Below are 20,805 nucleotides of genomic sequence, written 5' to 3' on the forward strand. Positions count from 1 at the left end.
TTAAACATCCATAACTGATTCTCAAATTTTCTGCCGATATCATATATAATTATTGGATTGAGCAACATTATGAACCAGGCGAATGTCAAGGCATCCTGACGTTTAAGCTGTAGATTAGTTATTTTTTCTTGTTTTTTAACGATGATTTGTTATCCCTACAATAATTATTTACGAAAATAATAGATGCTTTAACTTAGTAGTAGTCATGCAGACTAACTTCCGCTCCTTTCCTTGTTATTTCCAGTTGACTTGACAAATATGTTTCTCATTTCCCAATCATGGCTATATCAGCTGACCAAAATCGAAACAGACTTCCGCTGTTTGTAAAGGTAGCTGTCAAAACCAGCACTGTTTCTAAACAGCAAATCACTAAAAATGAACTTAATATGTGTGGCTACTCATGCGATAAAACAGTTGTTAGTTTGCAACTATTGTTAAGTTTCTTTGGTGACTTATTTTTCGTAGACAGTTTCAGCTAAACCACAGGCTTTCGTTTGTCTTGTACGTAGCTTCTCTTTGAGCGCAGGCGAAAGCAATAGAGAGTAAACGATCGAGCAGCAAATTACAAGTAACCACTCAGTGATTTTTTTCAAATCAAAGAAATGGCTTATCACGCTCCCTTTTTTGCAAAGTTTTTCTTTTATTTTGGTCTGATACCAATGCTTATTTTCTATGCTGACTAAAGCTTTTCCCGTTCACTGTTTATGTGGGACTGTGATTGACTAGTAGAGTCTGAAACAGCAGCACAGGGAAACAACACAAGTTTTCGCTAGCAGTCGCATTTTAGAGGTAAGAGGACAACCTAACCGAATAAGACATTTTTCAATGTTAAGACCGGTATATCAGCATAGTGCCAGACATAAAGAGGCATAAAAGTGCCCTGTATTTTGCTTAGATAGCTGCGTTTACCCTTAAATGTCTCCACGTGGGTTTAGGACCAGTTGGTGCGTCGTAGTGAGTGTGCTCGATTCGTTGTACAGCGGTCACTGAACGGGCGGTGTCACCGTGAATGAATTGAAGTCAGGGCCAGACGCCTGAGCTCCGACCACGCGGGAACTTTGGGACATAAAAACAAACACGATAGCATGTATTTCATACTAGCGTGCTATCTCATGCAAGAATTTTAGAAAAACCAAACTTCCAAGTTATTTGTTGCTGTTGGAAAAATTAAATGTATTAACATTAGCTTTAGAAAAATAGTTCGTGCTGTTAACTTATGCCGTCAGAGGGGTAAAGAGCTGTAAACTTTACATGCTCAACATGAATGATCAATGATACAATTTAAACTGATGTCATGCAAGTTAACTTATGTGTATAGAAAATGAACTTAATAGTAATTGTATGAAGCAAACTTAGCTCAGTCTCTGGTGTTTTATACTTTTGTCCTGATAGGTGTAAGGTTATGTCATTCTTCAAATTAACGTGTCATTGTTAATGACACAATGATACAACTATATCATATAATTCTGTCCCCATACCGTAACATAGATACCCTAGGACCTATGATTAAATAAAACTTAGAACGTCACACTGCATTAGTTCCATTTGCAATTTTGGTCCTTTAGTGTGTTTGCACTTTTTGCTTTTTGGCCTGATTGAGCAAAATTGAGCTTTTATCATTTTTACATCCTTTTTTTTTTTTTTTTTTTTTTTTTTTGCAAACGTTTTTGGATGTCTGATTAAACAGGGCAAAACTTCCAGGCAGGGAGTTAGGTCAGTGTATAATTACAAAAAAAGCACACACTTTTTTTGGTCTATTTTCAAAAACAAGTGCTTTGTGCGCTCTACATAGTAAAATAATAACAATAATTAAAAAGACAAATGATATAAAAAGACAACAAAAAACAATCAGGTAATTAAGACCATATCATCAATAGGTTGCTTCCCTGGTTTGTCATGGAGAAATTTTACTGTTGTGCCACGGACATAAAGCAGTTTTCAGGATATTTTAATTTTAATTTTAATTTTTAGTTTAATTTTTTAGAGCACATATTAGGTACATTCTGCATGTTAAGTAGAGCAGGGTCTCTCAACTTGTTTCCTGTCAATTATTTCCCCTTAAAACTTGAAAAATATCAAGTCATCTTGGTTAAAATGTATTAATAAAAACCCACATTCTACATCAGTATGACTGCTGCTGGATCCATATAGTAATAGAATAAACTAGATACATTCTCATAGTATTCTCTTCAACCAATCAAAATGCCAGCATCAGGTCTTCATCGGGTAGTCCTCAAGGCCTTAAGCGTATTCATTCACTCACCCAATAAAGGACATATATGAGAAATTTTGAATATTTCAGCGGGATAGATAATGATCTTAGAGCATTTTGAAGGCCAGAAGGGTCCCTGGTTAAGAAAGGCTGATGAAGAGAAGAGACTTGTTTCAAATTAGAATACGATTATTATGAACAATGGCATCATTGATACTTAAGGTAGTAGATAGGGGTAGGGGTAGAATCAGTGCATGGTTTTAAAAAATGCATGAATTGCACATTTTTGTCCTTCGTGGCACACTTTGGTTAAGATACTGAAGTGTCTCCCTGCAGTCACGGTGTTGTAAAATAAGTCCACCGCTGCTCCTTAATGTCTCAGTTCAGTTAAAAAAACTTGCACACAGCTCAGTATTCAAGTCAAAAGTCATCTGCACCTTGAGATATCAAACATTCACCTTTTTACTGTTCAAAATGCAAAATAAGTGCAATTTCAAATTGTGACAAAAGGGAGACTAATAGTGATCATCTAAAATACTTTTAAATTCATTTTGAGTACATTTGTAATAGTTTGACAGCCCTAGTCCATATGCATTTTGTTTTCTTGTTTTGAAATCACATTGTGTCCTGTTTGCTTTCTGAAACAGGGTTTAACTCTACATTCTGCGGTCGGTCATGGGGTTGACCAAGCAGTACCTGCGCTATGCTGCCAGCGCGGTCTTTGGAGTCATCGGCAGCCAGAAGGCGAACATTGCATATGTGACCCTCCGAGGAGGAGAAAAAGGACGCTATGTTGCTGTGGCTGCATGTGAACATGCGTTCATCTGGGACGTCCGAAAAGGAGAGAAGGTGAGATCATGTTTGTTTTATGAAACATTTTTACACTTGGATTGTTTCACATCTAACCCAGCATTTTTTGTCCAGGTCCTGATTCTACAAGGCCAAAAACATGAGGTGACTTACCTCTGCCCGTCACCTGATGGCATCCACATTGCCGTGGGCTACGAAGATGGTGCTGTGAAAATCTTCAGCTTGATGAATGGAGAGAGTAATGTCTCCTTCAATGGCCACAAGTCTGCTGTCAGTGTCATACACTACGACAGACTTGGAGCTCGACTTGTCACTGGATCCAAGGTACACAGAGAGGGGTTTTGTCAACATTTGTGTTAAAAGACTTTGACACGTTTTTTTACCATAAGATGGGATGAGATATTGATTAGATGATAGAAATTGAGATCAACATTAGAATATAGTTTCACATTTGAAACTCACCAGGGATATATGGGTGTTAAGTCAGTAGAAGGTCATTGGTTTTCTTATGGTAAAGCAGTAAAAATGTTCAGACACATTCAAATCAGTCTAACCCGAGAGCAGTCAGTCTGTTGCCTTTTCTTTTTAGCATATTTACAAATGCTCTATCATTGTTTCCTCTCTTTCCAGGACACAGATGTGATCATGTGGGACATCATCAATGAGTGTGGGATGTACCGTCTGAGAGGCCATAAAGACATCATCACACAGGCTCTGTTCCTCAAAGACAAGAACCTTCTAGTCACCAGGTAATTCACTTTGGCTTTTATCTAATCCATCAGATGCCGGACTAAAAAGTGCTAAGGGTATGCTGCAATTATATGGCTACATTTGGCCAGTAGCTATATATGGCAGTAGCAAAGTTTGGGATTCCTGCATATTATAGTTAGCATTATATTCTTCAGTAGTAATCACAACCAATCAGGGGTCAACTAATTTTGATTTTTCAGGACTGATCAAGATACAGATTTTTAGTTGTAATCAGTCAAAACTCAGAGATAATCAGCAAAATGCTGAAAAACAGAATATTGGTTAATCTTGAATCACAACAACATAAATATCAAAGCCAGAAGTAAAAGAAATAAATAAACTACATTCTGAACAATATGGTTAAAATCTGTTCTGACATCATTGTTGTTCATTTGAATCCATTTTGTAACCAGCAGATCCTACTTAAGCAAGGCTGATATGTTTTCCCTTTTCAGTTAAATTACCTGCTACTCTAAATCTTCCTCCCCTCATTTCAGATTGCTGAATCCTCCTTAGGCCCTATTTTGTATTTTTTTAAGTCTTTATTCTTTCATGAGGCTGATCCTTTTATATTTTTATTTATTACGCCTATTTATCAATCAATCCATTCAATATGAGTAATTTTTTTAGGTCCTGTTTTGTATGTATGTTTTCGTCTATGCATCACTGTGTTTTATTTATGTCTAATTGCACAAGTGGCTCCAAACCACTTGCCCCTAAACTGATAAATAAGGTTTGATTTAATTGAACTGAATTAAATTGATCAACTATTCTTTCAATTTCTTCAATTTAATTGTAACCTTAAATGTGACATTAATATTTAAAATAGGCTTACTAGATTACCTTTAATAAAAATAAGAATATTCCTCTGGTTTAAGTGTTTAAAATACAAAATGCAGTATAACTAACATAACGTACCCCGTATGTCTATCTTTGTTCTCTGCTTCTGTTCAGCTCTAAAGACAGTTTTGTGAAGTGGTGGGACCTGGACACGCAGCACTGTTTCAAGACCATGGTGGGCCATCGCAGTGAGGTGAGGGGCTTCATACTCAGTAATCATTAATAAATCTGCAAAAGTAAAGGAGTACAGTGGCTGAGGATGCATTCTAAGTAAAATAAATCTAATAGGAAACTAAGAAAAGGTTCAACACGTGTTCTCATGACAATGCTACAGTTCTTACTCTCATTGATTCCCATGCCCTTTGACTTGAAGCTCTTTTTTTCTTTCTGAAGCACAGCTGAAATACTTTCAGTCTACTCAGGCTGGTCTGAGAGATAATTTGATTTGAATTGACCCTGTTTTTAACATCAGGGAAAGCAGACAGAATTAATAGATCATTTAATCTGAATAAAGACTGATAAACAGATCAGTGGGACTGTTTTTTTCTAAATCTGTATGCCCTGTGTAGTCAGCCAAAACAAACAGTCTTAAAGCTTTGGAAAAATAAACCAAGAACCCCTTAAATCCTATACAGGTGTTAATTTTTCCCACTTTGTATTTTTTTTATAACCCATGTAATTGAGTTCTTAATAGCTGTAATTTGTTCTTAGAAAAAAAAGATTTTTTAATGGACATTTCAAACATTTTAACCAGAAATTTGAGTTTGGAGTCTTGAAACAGTCATAAGCTAATACTGCGTCTGTTAACTAACATCAGCCATTGGAAATAATTTAAAATGAACAGTCAGAGTAGCTGATGTTTGGTTGTTGTGTCCTTTAAATGTCATGCTGCTTTCAGTTATGCCTAACTGCAGAATCAAACGGGATTTTTTCACAGGGCAGAAGAAGTCTCCTTTTTGGAGAAACTTTGATCTGTTTTTATGAGAGGAAGTGTTGGCAGAGTGGGAGTGTTATACCAGACACATGAATATTGACAGTCACCTAAATTGTTACATTGAAGATTGGTATTAGTCCAAATTTAACGGTCATTGCAACTTCAGTTGGTGTTATGTATTTTGGTTGAGACAAGTGAACCAAACTTTGTCCTCACTGATAATGTATATTTTTCTATGTTTCTTTGTATATGTGTTTTAGGTTTGGGGCATGGCACTGTTAAACCAGGAGAACAGACTGTTAACAGGTTCTGCAGACAGTGAGCTACGAGCCTGGGACATCAACTACCTGGAGGAGGTGAGAAAGAGTGCAAATATAGCTTCATGCAAGCTTTTGTAATCCCTCTGACTCATAGAGGGGATTGGGGAAGTTAGCTTGAACCCTTGTAGCCACCGTGGTTGATTAAAGCCTAATTTATGCTTCTGTGTTGAAGCTACACCATAGTCTATGCTGTACGTTGATGTAGCCCTGAACCCTATGTAGAGGCATACGTACTTCATCCATGTCTCTAAGTTGCTGAACAAGTGCACAATATTTCCCTGTCCTCTACTTCAGCTGATTCCTCTGCTGTACTTTGTCTCCTCTCTTTTTGTCTTTGCACTAACTGTGGTTTAATCAGCTGGTGCTCAATATTTACCAGCTCCAAATCCAACATATTGTACTTGCTTTTAGCTGCCATTGTCTCCTTTACTCAAACAAACAGAAATTGTGTTGACAGTACCAGGAACTAGAATAAAAAATGTACTGCAGAGTAGCGTTTGGGTGGGAGTATGGGCAGACCAGTGCACAAGTTTGTTGTCCCCACAACATTATGGTTAAGACTTGACACAGAAGCATAACCCAGGCTTTAATTTCTACCTACCAACAATATCACAGCATAAAAGAGGAAAAAGACAATTTGATTATTTCATAACTAAAAAGAAACTGGCAGAGTAAAAGGCATACATTTATGTTGTGATTTATAAATTAAGAAGATTCACATCACTGATTATCTAATTTTCCTCACATCCTTGCCATTATTTCAGTGTTTTTCACTGTTAAGTCAATCTAGGCAACTTTTCCTCTTTACAGCTTCCCATTATCAGCCTACAGTATGGTCACAATAGCTGCGGTTACATGAGCATTTTTTTCACAATCAGATTAAATTCATTCAGATCAGAGATTAAAATATCTCTGTACACATGGACGCTGGAAGATACAATCCGATTCAGATACACGTGCTCATGCATCTCAATCTGATCCAAATAAAAATTTTCTGACGTGCCCGTATCGTCCCACTAAATCTACCAACAATTTGCCGTAGAAGAAGAAATTCTTCTTCTGCACCTGTAAACAAACTGCCATGACTTTACACCAGCCATCCCCAAATGACGGCCCGCAGGCCAGGTCCGGTGCCAGCAGGTGTGATCTGGCCCTCGAGACGTTTGGGGAAAAAGATGGATTTAAAAATTCATTAATTTTCAATATTTACTTACTTAGATATTTCAAATACAATTTTCATTTATCATGATCATTTATCATAACAATTTATCACAATATATCTATAATTATAACAAGGAAAGGACAATATGATGCAATAAATGAGTTAAATATGGTACATTGAACCCTCTGTAGAGCAGGGAGGAACATCATTAAAAGATGCACTGCAGAGCGCACAGCAGCTTCATCACCTCAGATCTGCAAACATGCTATCCAAAAAGAGAGGCTGATACAGACTGCATGATTTTTAAGACTGAAGGAGATGAAGTTATTCGTCTGATTAAGGGGGATTCAGATAGAGTGGACATGCAGAGGAATGACTGTAGGGGCTCAGACGTGTGCTTCAAAGTCAAGTTTTCACTCAGTAGGTGAGGGTTTGTAGCTCTATAAGCAATATGGGAGTCAGCAGTCCAGGCTTAATCTCAGTCATATCACAGGGAGCAGACAGGCACAGTAAGACAAAAATCCCCCCAAAAAGGGAGAGGTGATCAGATCAAGTGTTTTCATGGACACTGATCTAATTGAGGATGGACATAAACCGCCCCACTCATTCACAATGAAATTTCATGTCAAATGAGCGGGATCGAAGATTTTATTCCAAATAGAGTGTGTATATGAAGCATTTGTATTCCAGTCAGGCATTTATTCCAACTACAAGTGGTCCATGTAATTATAGCAAGTGAACACATCCAAGCTGTGATTTTCAGTGATTCGTGCTCCACCCACCTCCGTTGCCTACTATCTTTCCTGCTGTCTTTTTTCAATTGAGGTCTCTTTTCATTAAAAACTGAACACCATGAGGTGTATGGTACTATACAGCAATTGAGTGTTTAATTTTTATGAATGAATTTCATATATTGAGAGAGAAAAGATGTTTAAAAGTGTTGAAGTCTTCCTGCCTCACGTCTGCTGGAGGCACCAGCCAGGATGTGTCATCACTTTTAAAACAACTTTTCTCTTTCAGTGGGAGAAATCCATTCATGGATTGACAACAGTAGTTTGCTGATTAGTTTATACAAATCATCAAGTGCACGTTTTATTGAACATTCTTCTCAATTCAGAAAAGATGGGGCCATACTCTTATACCAGAAATCACCTAAATCCCTGTCGATGGAGCTTGAGCAGAAGGTATTTTGCCTGTGTTCTGAAATAAGGTTTCTGTCTGTTTTCTTTTGTCTTTAAAGGAGAAAGCTGAGGGTGAGCCAAAGGTGAAGAAGGGGAAAACTCTTCTTGATGACGATGAGGATGCAGATGATGAAGAAGGAGCGGATGAAAGTCTTGAAGAGGTAAACAGTTGTCATTCTACTGTTTTAATCTGGTTTTTTAATTGAATTAAAAAAAAAAAGAGTCAAGTACTGTATATGTAATATCACATGTACAGTGCTTAACACATTTATTAGACCACCTGTCATATTTGTCTCAAAGACCATCCAGCATCATGAAGTGCTTTAATGCCAACTCTTTCATTTTCAGTGAGCTCTCCACGTTTTACCATTTTGAACAGGAATGAGGAATTTCAAACTGAATCACCCAAATTTGAGCCGGCTCACTGGGCTTCTCTGAGAAGTCAGAAATGAATCAAGCATAACATTCAACCACTAAAACTCATTTTTCTGTTCAGGAATGCAAGCAAATAACTATAATTTGACATATTAATTGAGAAATAATAATGTGCTTTACTATTTTTTCATTTTTTTTGTAAATCAGTAAATTTAAAAATTTATGGATAACAATAATAATTCTATTTTAGCATTAAAAATACCATTTCGGTTAAAGAGCTTCTACATATTGGTGTATTAACCATTGCAGAAACATAAAAAATGATTTTGGTAATTACCAGTGCTGTTAATTTAGGGCAGCTGTGGCATAAACCTACTTTGGTTAGGGTTAGGGTGGTCTAATAAATTTGTTAAGCGCTATACATTATTAAGTCAAAAATTTTCAGAAATAATTTATGAAAAACTTGAACAGAAAAACTTGTGGATCGCTTCTGATCAGTCTCTTTTTACACTTGTCCTTTAAACTGTAATTCCTCTCTCTTTCTATTCTTCTCTCAGCGGATCTTGAGTTGTAAGAAAGCTGGTTCCATCCTGAGAGAGGCCAGAGACCGAGTCGTCTCCCTGATCACGGATGCAAAGGCCAGAGTCATTGCCTGCCATGTGAGTCTGTAAAGCTTTGACTTCCATCTGAAACAGGATTAAATATCTGTCCTAAAGTACTTGAGAGTTAATTTACCTCCTTAAGATATTCATGTCTCTTTTGCATCTGTCAGGGCAATGATTCAGTCCTGGAGCTCTTCACTGTGCTGTCGGAGGAAGAAGTGCAGAAGAAAATGATGAAGAAAATGAAAAAAGCCAAAAAGAAAGCAGCAAAGTAAGAAAAGGAAACAAATGCTTTATTTTCTGTGAAGTGCATTTGTAAGGTTTCCCTGTTTGTTTCTGTCAGGTCAACCACAGCCACGATCAACCTTAATATTGATAATCACTTAGAATATATGACTTTACATGAATCTCTCTACTTCTGCCTTGGTACTTCTGTTTCTCTTCTACTCTCTCACTGTTTCACCTTTTTTATGTGTTTAGTTTGAAAATATACCTGCAAAACTCTTTGCCACTTGCATTTTAAGAACTTTATCTACATGACTTAAACATCAAGTACTGTTGGCAGTGCTGCACTGCCTACAGTAGCTACTATCGTATGTAGTTTGTTGTCTGCATACTGAGGCTTGTGGCTCTCCTGCCCCCTGCTGCAGAGCTCAGGAGGATACAGGCGAGGAGGCTGCAGAGCCGGTGGTGGAGAGAATTCTGAAAGATGAGATCATCAGACTGACCAACATTAAGGCCTCCTCAAAGATCAGGTCAGTTTCATTTTTTCTAAATCTAAATGTTTTTAACAGGGAAACCTCATTGAAATGGAGAATTTCATTTACAAGAGTGTCCTTGCCAAGAAATGCAGCATCACATTTAACAAAGTTAGAAAACAAACACAAACACAGATCTACAGATTTTGTGTTACATAGCAGAAAGTCATCAGTCAAAGCATCTACAACCTGATGCATCTTCCTCTGATGCCTTTAGTCTACCTTTTTAACTTTATTTTTATTTATTTTTTTACTTATAACAAACACATACATAAGAATTCAGATGTATATCATTAAGGGAATATAAAATGAAGTAAGAATAGGAAAAAGAATGGGTTACAACAGGGTGCAAAAGTCTGTAGTTCTTTCTCAGCACCTTGTCATAATGTTAGATGTCTCTTAAGTCCAGAAATCTGCTAGTGAAAATATATTAAGGTATTCCAAAGCAAACTACATGAGAACAAAGACTTCAGGTTGCTAGAAGTTTTTCCAGTGGTTTTCACCTTCACCAGTCTGTTGTGCCATACAAAAGATTTCTTGAATTATCTTCTTCAGGCTGGTGATTGCTGGTGTTTCTCTAATTCATTGTTCAATATGCATTTAAAAAATTTTGAAGAGGCCAGCTCTCCAAGACAGAAATCCTCCTGCAGCTATTTATTCTCAATTTACCAATTTCTAGAGGCACTTTGGGAACAGAAAGCAAAAGACAGTCATGAATAAAATTACAAAAGTACAAGGGAAGCAGGTTCAGTTCTGCCTTATAAATAAGGATGTTTCAATGATTTTGCCTTCGAGTGGTCAGTGATGACCAGTGGACTCAGGTGTACATAGTGTACTGTTGAGTTAGTTCAACAGTACACTATGTACACCTGAGTCCACTGGTGTACATAGTGTTCTGTTGAGTTAGTTCAGTGAAAGTTGTTATGAACTTCAGTACCCCCATGTTTTACAGTATACAAAGATTTAAGGCTTTGAAAAGATTCATACATATATAATCACCTCAGTTAATCAGAGGCATGAAAGTGGAAACAACAAGCCTCTTTACTATTTTGCAAGAAAAAACAAGACTTGTTTCTGAAACTGAAACACAGCTGCAGTTTTATGAGTTGCTGAATATGAAGCTTAAAAGACCAAGAACTATCTGTTAAGAGTTTGAGGTAGTTATAAGAAGTATCACATCACCATGAGATGTCATAGTGCAGGTTCAGAGGCTTTTGGTTTAGATTAGAGGTCAAATCTGACCAATTTTTTTGTTAAGTAGAGTAATAGCCGATTTCAGCTCAGTCATTTAGACTTTATTTAGAAACTGTTGTGTTCGACTTCCATTGAATCCCCCACTTGGCCCTTCCCTCAGGTGGGTGGACTGCCTGTCATGTGCAGGTGGCGAGCTGAAGGTGGCGCTGCTGCTCCAGAACAACACCATAGAGACATACAGCCTGAAGACTTCAGATAAAACTCCAACAGCCAATAAGACGGCTCGCCTCACCCTTGGAGGCCACCGCACAGACGTCCGCACACTGGCCTTCAGCTCAGACAACCTGGCCGTCCTCTCCGCCTCTGGAGACACGGTCAAAGTCTGGAACAGGTGAGACAGAGTCAAGTCCTGGAAGTTGACATTTATGTTTTGTGTTTGTTTGTTTGTTTTTTTTTTTTTTTTTTTTTTTTGTGGTCTCATGAGTATGACAAAATGTCCTTTTAGGTCAACTCTGCAGGTGATCCGTACAATGGCCTGTGAGTACGCCCTCTGCTCGCTCTTTGTGCCCGGAGACAGACAGATCATTCTGGGGACAAAGGTATGGAAATACATAGAACTATATAATCTAATATGATCCAACATTATATATAAAAGCTGACTTTTGACATTATTTTTCTACATAAATGTCATCTAGAAAGAAATATTTGAATTCATTATTGGTCTTCTGTTTTTTCCTGTCAGAGTGGGAAGCTGCAGATCTTTGAGTTGGCCTCAGGAAGCCTCCTGGAGACTGTGGATGCTCACAATGGAGCTCTGTGGTCTTTGTGTCTGGCCCCAGATCAGGTAAGCATAACTGCCTGTAACTAACTACTTAACAGATACAAATATCTGGATATCCTATGTCTTTTTTTATTTGCCGCATATATGTGTGTGCCTGTGTTCTTTTTATACCTGTAGAGGGGAATTGTCACAGGCAGTGCTGATAAAATGGTGAAGTTTTGGGAGTTCGAGCTCATAAAGGACCAAGGGAGCAGTCAAAAGTGAGTAATCAACTCTTTTAATGCTTTAGTATCACTGTGATTCATTTAAGGACAATCTCAGGTATTCTTGTGTTTAAAAAAGCCCTAACCCACAGCATCTTCAAAGATATAATCAGTTAATACAAAGATGTGACCTTTCTCAGTGTTTTATTGTGATCAGATGTCGTTTTGTGTATTTCATTTTCATAGGAGGCTGACAGTGAAGCACACACGCACTCTACAGTTGGAGGAAGACGTTTTGTGTGTGAAGTTTTCTCCTGACCACAGACTGCTGGCTGTTTCTTTGTTAGACTGCACAGTCAAGATATTCTACACAGACACACTGAAGGTACATATTCTGTACAATCCAGTGTCCACTTTTAGCGCACTTTTTGTACCTATTTTTAATCTGAAAGTTTTGTAGTGTGGTTCTAAACTGGTGGGTCGTAACCCAAAAGTAGGTTGTGGAGCCCTTTTCAGTGGGTCGCAAATCTGTGCCTGCAAACAAAATTGCAACAGAAAGTCTTTCAAACTCTTTTTAAACTTGCTTGTTTTGTCTGTTTAATTTGTCACATTGTTTGTGCAGTATGTGATCCAAACAAAACTGTTTTTCACTAAATAAATCCAACTGGGGTTGCACAGCGACGCAAGGGTTAGCACTGGTGTCTTACAGCAAAAAGGGTCCTGGTTCGCTTCGCAGTCAGGGCCTTTCTGTGCAGAGTTTGCATGTTCACCCTGTGTGTGTGTGGGTTTTCTCCAGGTACTCCATCTTCCTCCCACCACCAAAAACATGCTAGTTCATTTAATTGGTGACTCTAAATTGGCTGTAGGTGTGAGTGTGAGCATGCCTGGTTGTCTGTCTCTGTATGTCAGCCCTGCCATTGACTGGTGACCAGTCTAAGGTGCCTCTCACCCAGTGACAGCTGGGATAAGCTCCAGCCCCCCGTGACACTGAATGCAATAAGCAAGTTAGAAAATGAATGGATGGATAAATCCAAATGGTGGAAAAAAATCATAAATTTGGGTCACAGCTTCTCATGAAGGGGTTGATGGTCGACTAGATGAAACCAATGCCATACACGATGCAACTGTTATACCAGTTTAGACATGGCCTTCATTGCTGTAAGCGATGCAGCTGTTACATACTGCATGAGACCAAAGGCACTTAAAAATTTACCCTGTTTACTGTGTATTGTTAGAGGATAATATGGCACACAGAATGTGCTGGAATGCATAATGACACAGGCCACGCTGTTGTGGGTAGGCACCACTTTTTAACTGCTTTTCTTCTTTATAAGGTAATAACTATGCATCTAAAGAAACAGGGATAATACCATCATGCAAGTAAACGTTAAAGCTGTGTTCAAAGATAGCTGGATTGTCCAGTAGTTTTAAACTCATTGTGCCTGAGGTGTGCATCAAGCAGCTGCCATGTTACTTTTTTAATGATCAGGTTCAGGTTACTTCATTTGTACCCTAATGTAGTTTTTTTAAGCCAGTGAGATAACAACATCCATTATGACACACAGATCTTAAGATGGAAGTAACAGGAAATAAACACCAGGAAGAATGAAACCTATTGAAACCCACTAAAACATGGTGCTATATATTTAGTTAACAACATGACTGAAGATTTTTTCCTCTGTTTACTTCAGTTTTTTCTCTCGCTGTATGGACACAAGCTGCCTGTGCTCTGCCTGGACATCTCACATGTGAGTAATCCAAGTTGCAAAACTGTTTATCATCATCTTGGCCAATACTAAAGGTGATCCTTCAGCCATGCTCATCTCACCAGTGGGCTCATGGTGTCAGGTGTTTTTTCCTCATATAACATTAACTTTGAATTAATTCTTCTTGGAAGCATTTTTGATAGTACCATTTTCTGATTTTTTTTCCATCAAGAATTAAAGGATGGACTGACAGGTCAAAGAAAAAGCTGTTAAAATGAAGCATAACTCATAAAAAAATCACACTTTTGATACTGGTGTAAGTAAGCACGAGTCGTTTGGTGCAAAGCTGCTAGTATTGTGTGAAATTGAGCATTTTTAGATCAGTGATCTATTTTGAAACCACCACTGTGTCACTATCTCTCTTTGGTCATTGCTGTCATTGCATTCATTTTTAGAAGCCATAATCTAGCCATGGTGCCACCTCCCAGGCTCTTATTTTTTGTTTTCTCATCATTAGGATAGCACTCTGATTGCTACAGGCTCTGCTGACAGAAACGTGAAGATCTGGGGTTTGGATTTTGGCGACTGTCACCGTTCCATGTTCGCTCATGACGACAGGTAACGCCCAGAAAAACAGACCGGGAATCAAACAGTGGGATATAAAAATTTTTATCAAGTTTGTTGTAATGAAATCATTGTCTTTGCTGTGAAGTTTCCAGCTCTGACTTCATGTGTTGCGTTCTGGGACTCTGATCTTTGACCTGTAAACTCGGACTGCCCTGTGACTTCATACCAGCTGCTCTTTCATCTCACCGCTCATCTGCTTTTGTCGTGAATCATCTCATTTGTGTCCCTTTAGTTTTCTTCTCTTTATTTTAAACCTCTCGTTGTTCATTTTGTCAACGTCATTCTTTCCATCTGTCTTTACTCTTGTTAGCCTTCATTTTCATATTTTTCTTGCCTTTTTCTATTTCATCACTCTCCCCTTATATTCTGCCTTTAAATAATCAGTTTTTGTACCACTTTACCTTGTTTAATTCATTGTTTTCTCACTTTGTTTGTCTCTACAGTGTCATGTTCCTCCAGTTTGTCCCAAAGACGCATCTCTTCTTCACAGCAGGAAAAGACAAGAAGATTAAACAATGGGATGCCGACAAGTTTGAGCACATCCAGACACTAGAGGTGACACTTTTCTCATATTTGCTGCCAGTGGCTTAGTGGGATCGGTCCATCATACCTAAATATCTAAAATGCATGGCTTAAATAACCTTGTTTACCAGCTGTCTTGGTAGTTATTAAGAAGTCACTCAAGAGTTTTACATTGATGATGTTATAAGTTGTTCACTCTGCCTTGGGTGCTCTGCTACATTGTAAAAAGATACAGATACGAGAAGGCTGACTATTGTCTTTTCTTTTGACCTCACAGGGTCATCATCGGGAGGTTTGGTGTCTGACCATCAGCCCAAATGGAGATCATATTGTGTCGTCATCGCACGATAAATCTCTACGACTGTGGGAGAGAACAAGGGAGCCGATCATCCTGGAGGAGGAGCGGGAGATGGTGAGAATTCAAAACAAATCAGCTTAAACAACTTCACAAATGTCACATTTGATTTGAACAGCTTGCACACACATTTAGCAACATAAAGACAAAATATATACAAGACAGAGGTACTGATATCAAAACCAACTTATAAACAATGCAGCAAAATGAATAAAAACCTTAAAGACTTGGTCTTGGTAAAGGGGTTAAAACCCCTGGTGGACAGTGGTGAATTCAGACACATTTTTAAACACTGTGGGTCTTTTTTTGTTATAGGAGCGTGAAGCAGAGTTTGAGGAGAGTATGGCCAAAGGAGATGTTCCTGTGGTGAGTTCTTCCAGGCATCATCAACATCGGTGTTCTTTAAACCAGACAATGGATTACGTTGTTGATCAGTTTCTTTCCTTCTTTTTCAGGTACCTGGAGAGACTGAAGGAGAGGCAGCACCAGCCGGCAAAAAGACGGTTGAGACGGTCAAAGCTGTGAGTTGACATCAAGTCTTCCTACAAGGATATCATTCACCTGCTTATTGACATTTTTTGGCCTGTTTTAACCACTGACTGGCTGTAAATATTTATAGACCTTAAGGTTATAGCTAAGCTTTATCCTGCTGTTGGTTCTTTTGATATTAAAATACTTATGTTGGATGAAACATGTAGCATTATTTGTAAATCAGGTGCTTAAGCAGTTAGAACCAGACTGTTGATCTCCATAGAAGGCCAAAGCTGTAAATTATCAAGTTTTTATTTTTTTCTGCTTGACTTTTCTGCTTGTGTTTCTTTGCAGGCCGAGCGAATCATGGAGGCACTGGAACTTTTCAGAGAGGAAGCCAGGAAGATGGAGGAGCATAAATATGCTTGTGAGAGAGCTGGGAAAGAGGTAACAATTTGACAACTATTTTTTACCATAGCAGTTATTCTCTAAGCGTCTCATTAAGTCCTGACATAGGGTTTTTCCCCCTTCTCCATGGTAAATAAAGGCTGCAGGCTGTCTGATATTTTCTCATAAATAATAGCATGGGCTGGAACAAGAGAGTCCTGTTAATAGTCAGCATTATGAATTGATGCACGCTCATATTTTAGGTTAGTTTTTAGGCTATGATTCTAAATAGATCATGGAAATTATATGGTTAAAGGCAGGTGCTCAGTGATCATCTCTGAGTCAGCTGTTATTTAGTACATCATGAGGTTAAAATAAATAATTGATAATGCTTTATAAGGCTTATGTTGATTTTCAAGATCATTAGACTACCAGAGGGATGCAACTGAAGATAAAACCGATTTTAAGTTTAAGTGTGTGGTTGGAATTTCAGTCGACCAGGTTTTTCTTGGGTCGACTACAGGCCTACAATCCAGATTTTGATGTGACTGCTGACCTTGCTAGCAAAAACTTGGCAAAGGAGGGTCATGTTAGGGGAGGATGTTGATGAAATGATTTCTAAATGTTGATGTAAATAAATTGAAGACCTTAAAGGTTAGGGCAGTAATTGCAGTTAAAGCCAACGTTTTAGGCTTTCAAGTTTTTTGTTTTGTGTTTCAGTCTGCTGCAAAGGCTGAGAAAGGAGGATTTTAGTAAACGCTGAAATTTGTGTGCAGTTTGTCAGGCAAACCTCCAGTTTTTGCATGTAGTTTTTGAGCAATACTCAGGTTTTAAATTGTGTTGTTTTAGGCAGACTTTGGTCTAAATGGGTTCAATCATTCTGGGGTTGAGACTGAGAAGGGTTGACTTCTTAGACACCCTTCTATTAGCAAAACTTGATGAAAATTTCAACTGTGAAGTAGCCCGTAACAGTGTGGCATCCTATATCAAGTTGTTTAATATTTTTTTGAAACAGCTAATGTGTTCTTTTATGTCCTAAAAGCCTTTTGCTTGTAGGTTTTACCCTCAGTCTTACAATTTTATGACAAAGTTGACCAAAAGTTAATGTTTTGCAGCTACCACCGCCCAAACCAAATCCAATCCTTGTTGCCTTTGGAAATGTCACAGTAAGTAAACAATGATGAAAAATATACATGTAGCTGATAGTGATTCTGTGGGCTTTAACAATAAAGCTGAATATTATTTCTGTTGTATGTAATCAAGTCTTTGTCCATCTTTCAGCCATCGCGCTACGTGTTAGACGTCCTAAAGAAAGTCAGATCGAGGTAAGATGTGAGCCATGTGTGATGAGACCTAGTTACTCTTTCATTTTGACTGTAATCACACAGCTCATTTTTATTTTCTTTCGTTTTTATCGTCATAACAGTGAGCTGGAGGTTTCTTTGCTGGTCTTGCCGTTCCCCTACGTCCCTGACCTGCTGAACCTGTTCAACAGCTACATCCAGCAGGGCCTGGAGGTGGAGCTGGTTTGTCGCTGCCTCTTCTTCCTGCTCAAGTAAGTAATTGAACATTTGTATGTGGTAAAGAAAAATGGTTTGTATTTGTTAAACATTTTGCAATTTGGTCAAAGTTCTGAGAACTTACGGCTGTATGGAAGCCATCAGATAAGTTTCTAGTATTTGGCTGATTGTACATGGTCTTGTGTTTCTCTCCAGGATCCACTTTGGTCAGATCTCAAGTAACCAGATGCTGCTGTCTGTCATAGATGAGCTGCGCACCAACACGCTCTCGAAAGTTCAGGAGATCAGAGTAAATCACATCTGTATTTGTAAATTCAGTAATAAAGTAAAGATGTTTCTCCTCTCATGTCCTCACCTCCTTGTCTTCTTTCCCTGTGTCTCAGGATGTGATGGGCTTTAACAGCGCAGCGCTGCAGTTCCTCCAGCGGGAGATCGAGAATAAAGAAGATGTGACATTCTTCACTGAGGCGACGGGTCAGCTACACCAGAAGAAGAAAAAGAGGAGGAAGAGGGAGCGAGCCATCCTTACCATTGCTTGAATCATTACAGACATTTGTGACTTATTACTGATAAACATCCACCCTCCATCTCCTCCTGATGTTTTCCTGAGGTACAAGAGGGTTTACGTTGTTGATTTTTGTACTTTATAAAATCCTGATCTGATGTAACACAGTGTTATTCATTGACATGCTTCATTTCCAGAATAAACCAGGTCTGACTTTTCTCACAGTACTTTGGCTTTTACAGACTTTGAAAACAGATAAATCCTCCACAGCAGAGAGAAATGTAGAGTGTGTATACAGCAGCTCCCTCTGCAGCTGTGTGTCTCTATAAAATACAACCGTATCAAGTACCGTTAAATATAAACATTTCATATTTAAAGCTGCACTCCTCCATGGCCACCACACAGAAGACAGATAAGATTTAGGTCGGTTTCTATCCTACTGGCCCAAAGGGAGAGACTCATGCCAGAGTATGCACACTGCAAAAAAAAAAAAGAAATTTAAGCGAGATCAAAAGTCCTAAATCCAGGCAAATTATGCTCATTTAGTGTCTCTTATATGATCCTATTTTTATCAGGCAGGGTTTTGTCCTTCAATTCCTCAGTAAGGCGTTAAAACGTTCTACTAAAATGTGTTTACCCACCATGAGTTAAGTTTCTTCGGCTGATTACACAGTAGATCAGTGCTTCCCAAAGTGTGGGTAGTGGCCTTTTTGGAAGGTTCATATGCACTGTATCATTCATTTTTAAAATTTTTTTATTGCATTTTAATTGTTTGAAATATTTAATTTGTATTTATATTTATCTTTAGAAATGTTCAGAAATTAACTAAACACAGCCAGGAGATAAAACTCACAACATTTTATAATTTTATAGTTTATCAGTGCCTTTAGATACATTCAAGTTACCAGGAAAGAATTTGTGGAGTCACAAAGTATGTTTAAAGAAAGTAATATTAGAAAAGAAAATATTGGTGACTTTCTTTATTAAAAGAAAAGGAATAGTGGTTGCTTGTTCAATTGTATTCTGTGACCACAAACACTTGTAGCAACATTAATGTCTGAAATCTAGGCAAAAACTGACAGTTTTGGTGTTCTGCATGAGATTTTCAGGTTTCAAATTGAGTCATGGCATACTGAAGTTTGGTAAAGGCAGAAAGTAGATGATCTTGAAAACTAAACTGATTTTAAAAGCTGTCCTGTCTCTCAGTTCCTTTGACCTCATGGCTTGGCTTTTGCTTTGATATGCATTGTCAGCTGTGAGGCCCTCTATAGAGAGGTGTGTGCCTTTTCCATATCATGTTCAATCAATCTAATTAACCAAAGGTGGACTCCAATCAAGGTGTAGAAACATCTCAGCAAATATCCAGAGAAATGGGAGGAGCCTGGGCTAAATTTCAAGTGTTTTTTAAGGGTCTGAATACTTATGTCAATGAGGTATTTCAGTGTTTTTCTTTTTAGTAGATTTGGTGAAATTTCTAAATTTCAGTTTTCACTTGGTAATGATGGAGGACTAAATGAAGATTAATGAGAATGAAAATGAATTTATGCTACTGTAGTATCAGGCTACAAAATAACTAAACTGAAAAAAGTGAAGGGGATCTGAATACTTACTAAATGCACTGTATGTCCTATCTGTTAACATGGAGGAGGGGGTGCTATACTGCAGCCAGCTAAAAATGGAAGTTCTAAATTTTTTGGCATCATGTCAGAATAGTTTTGATGCTGTCCATGATTACAGTTACTACAGTTATTACAGGGCGATGGCATCAATACCGGCTTTTTCATGTAACTGATCTTGTTATATGATCCCTTATCCATTATCTAAATTTAGAAGGCAATCTGTGGCGGTTGGCATATTAAAACACAGCCTCAAACTATTTATAGATTAACAGTGAAACAGACAAAAAAATGGAGCTGAAGCGGGTCTTAAACCTCCTAATGAACAGCTACTTTTTGCTGGCTTGCAGAAATATCAGCCATGCCCTTAGTTGTTCATAACTCCAATTCTTCTTTAAACCATGTAGGTGTATATAAAAAGCAACACATGTGTGCCCATAAAGAAAAACTATTCCATCCCAAACATTTTTTTAAACCAGACTGTAAACATGTTTACTTTGACTGGAAAAATCAGCATTCTAACGTGGGTGTACAAGCGACTTCTTTTGATTTTGCAGCCAGCCTCTAGTGGACAATGGAGGAACTGCAGCTTTCTGCACTTTTGCACTGGCTTCATTTTACAACACCAGAGGGAGACGCTTGGTCATAAAATGTATTTTCTTAAAATAAAATCATAATTAAATATTGCCAACAGTTCAAAAATGAAAGTAATTTGCCTACATTTTAGAAAATAAGACATAAGATCATACAAATCAACTTTTTAAGGGACAATCGGCCATGCAGTAGTTTCATATTATCTCTGTATTCTTTGGTGCTATGTTTTTAATGCTTGAAAAAACCCTGCAAGTTTGGTCATTTGAATTTTGTTCTAATCTAACCAAGATTTTAACTTTTTTATATCTTTCTGATACTTTTCAGAGCTGATTTTTTTCTTGCAGTGGAAAGGAGCAGGTTTTAAAAACTGTTAGACCACC

At 37.9% G+C, this 20,805-nt stretch overlaps 1 protein-coding gene across 1 annotated transcript; it reads left to right on the forward strand.

The window, feature by feature from the left end:
- The first annotated feature begins 712 nt into the window (after window positions 1–712).
- wdr3 (WD repeat domain 3) lies at window positions 713–18,442 on the forward strand. The gene is made up of 27 exons (XM_041806333.1): window positions 713–789; window positions 2,860–3,061; window positions 3,137–3,346; window positions 3,653–3,771; window positions 4,727–4,805; window positions 5,807–5,902; window positions 8,269–8,370; window positions 9,142–9,243; window positions 9,357–9,457; window positions 9,837–9,941; window positions 11,299–11,529; window positions 11,644–11,737; window positions 11,881–11,982; window positions 12,097–12,179; window positions 12,369–12,507; window positions 13,814–13,870; window positions 14,346–14,446; window positions 14,899–15,010; window positions 15,255–15,389; window positions 15,648–15,698; window positions 15,788–15,853; window positions 16,158–16,250; window positions 17,306–17,356; window positions 17,472–17,515; window positions 17,617–17,745; window positions 17,906–17,999; window positions 18,094–18,442. The coding sequence occupies exons 2-27, from the start codon at window positions 2,888–2,890 to the stop codon at window positions 18,247–18,249; spliced, it is 2,826 nt and encodes a 941-aa protein (XP_041662267.1). The 5' UTR covers window positions 713–789; window positions 2,860–2,887; the 3' UTR covers window positions 18,250–18,442.
- Window positions 18,443–20,805: the final 2,363 nt, after the last annotated feature.

The sequence above is a fragment of the Cheilinus undulatus genome, linkage group 15 (assembly GCF_018320785.1).
Source record: "Cheilinus undulatus linkage group 15, ASM1832078v1, whole genome shotgun sequence".
NCBI lineage: Eukaryota > Metazoa > Chordata > Actinopteri > Labriformes > Labridae > Cheilinus > Cheilinus undulatus.

What these genes read in the sequence shown, in the direction of transcription:
- wdr3 (XM_041806333.1), top strand. Translation starts at nt 2,888, where the DNA reads ATGGGGTTGACCAAGCAGTACCTGCGCTATGCTGCCAGCGCGGTCTTT. An exon ending in AAGAACCTTCTAGTCACCAG is followed by an intron (nt 3,772 to 4,726) that starts GTAATTCACTTT and finishes GCTTCTGTTCAG; the next exon opens with CTCTAAAGACAGTTTTGTGA. An exon ending in TCTACACAGACACACTGAAG is followed by an intron (nt 12,508 to 13,813) that starts GTACATATTCTG and finishes TGTTTACTTCAG; the next exon opens with TTTTTTCTCTCGCTGTATGG.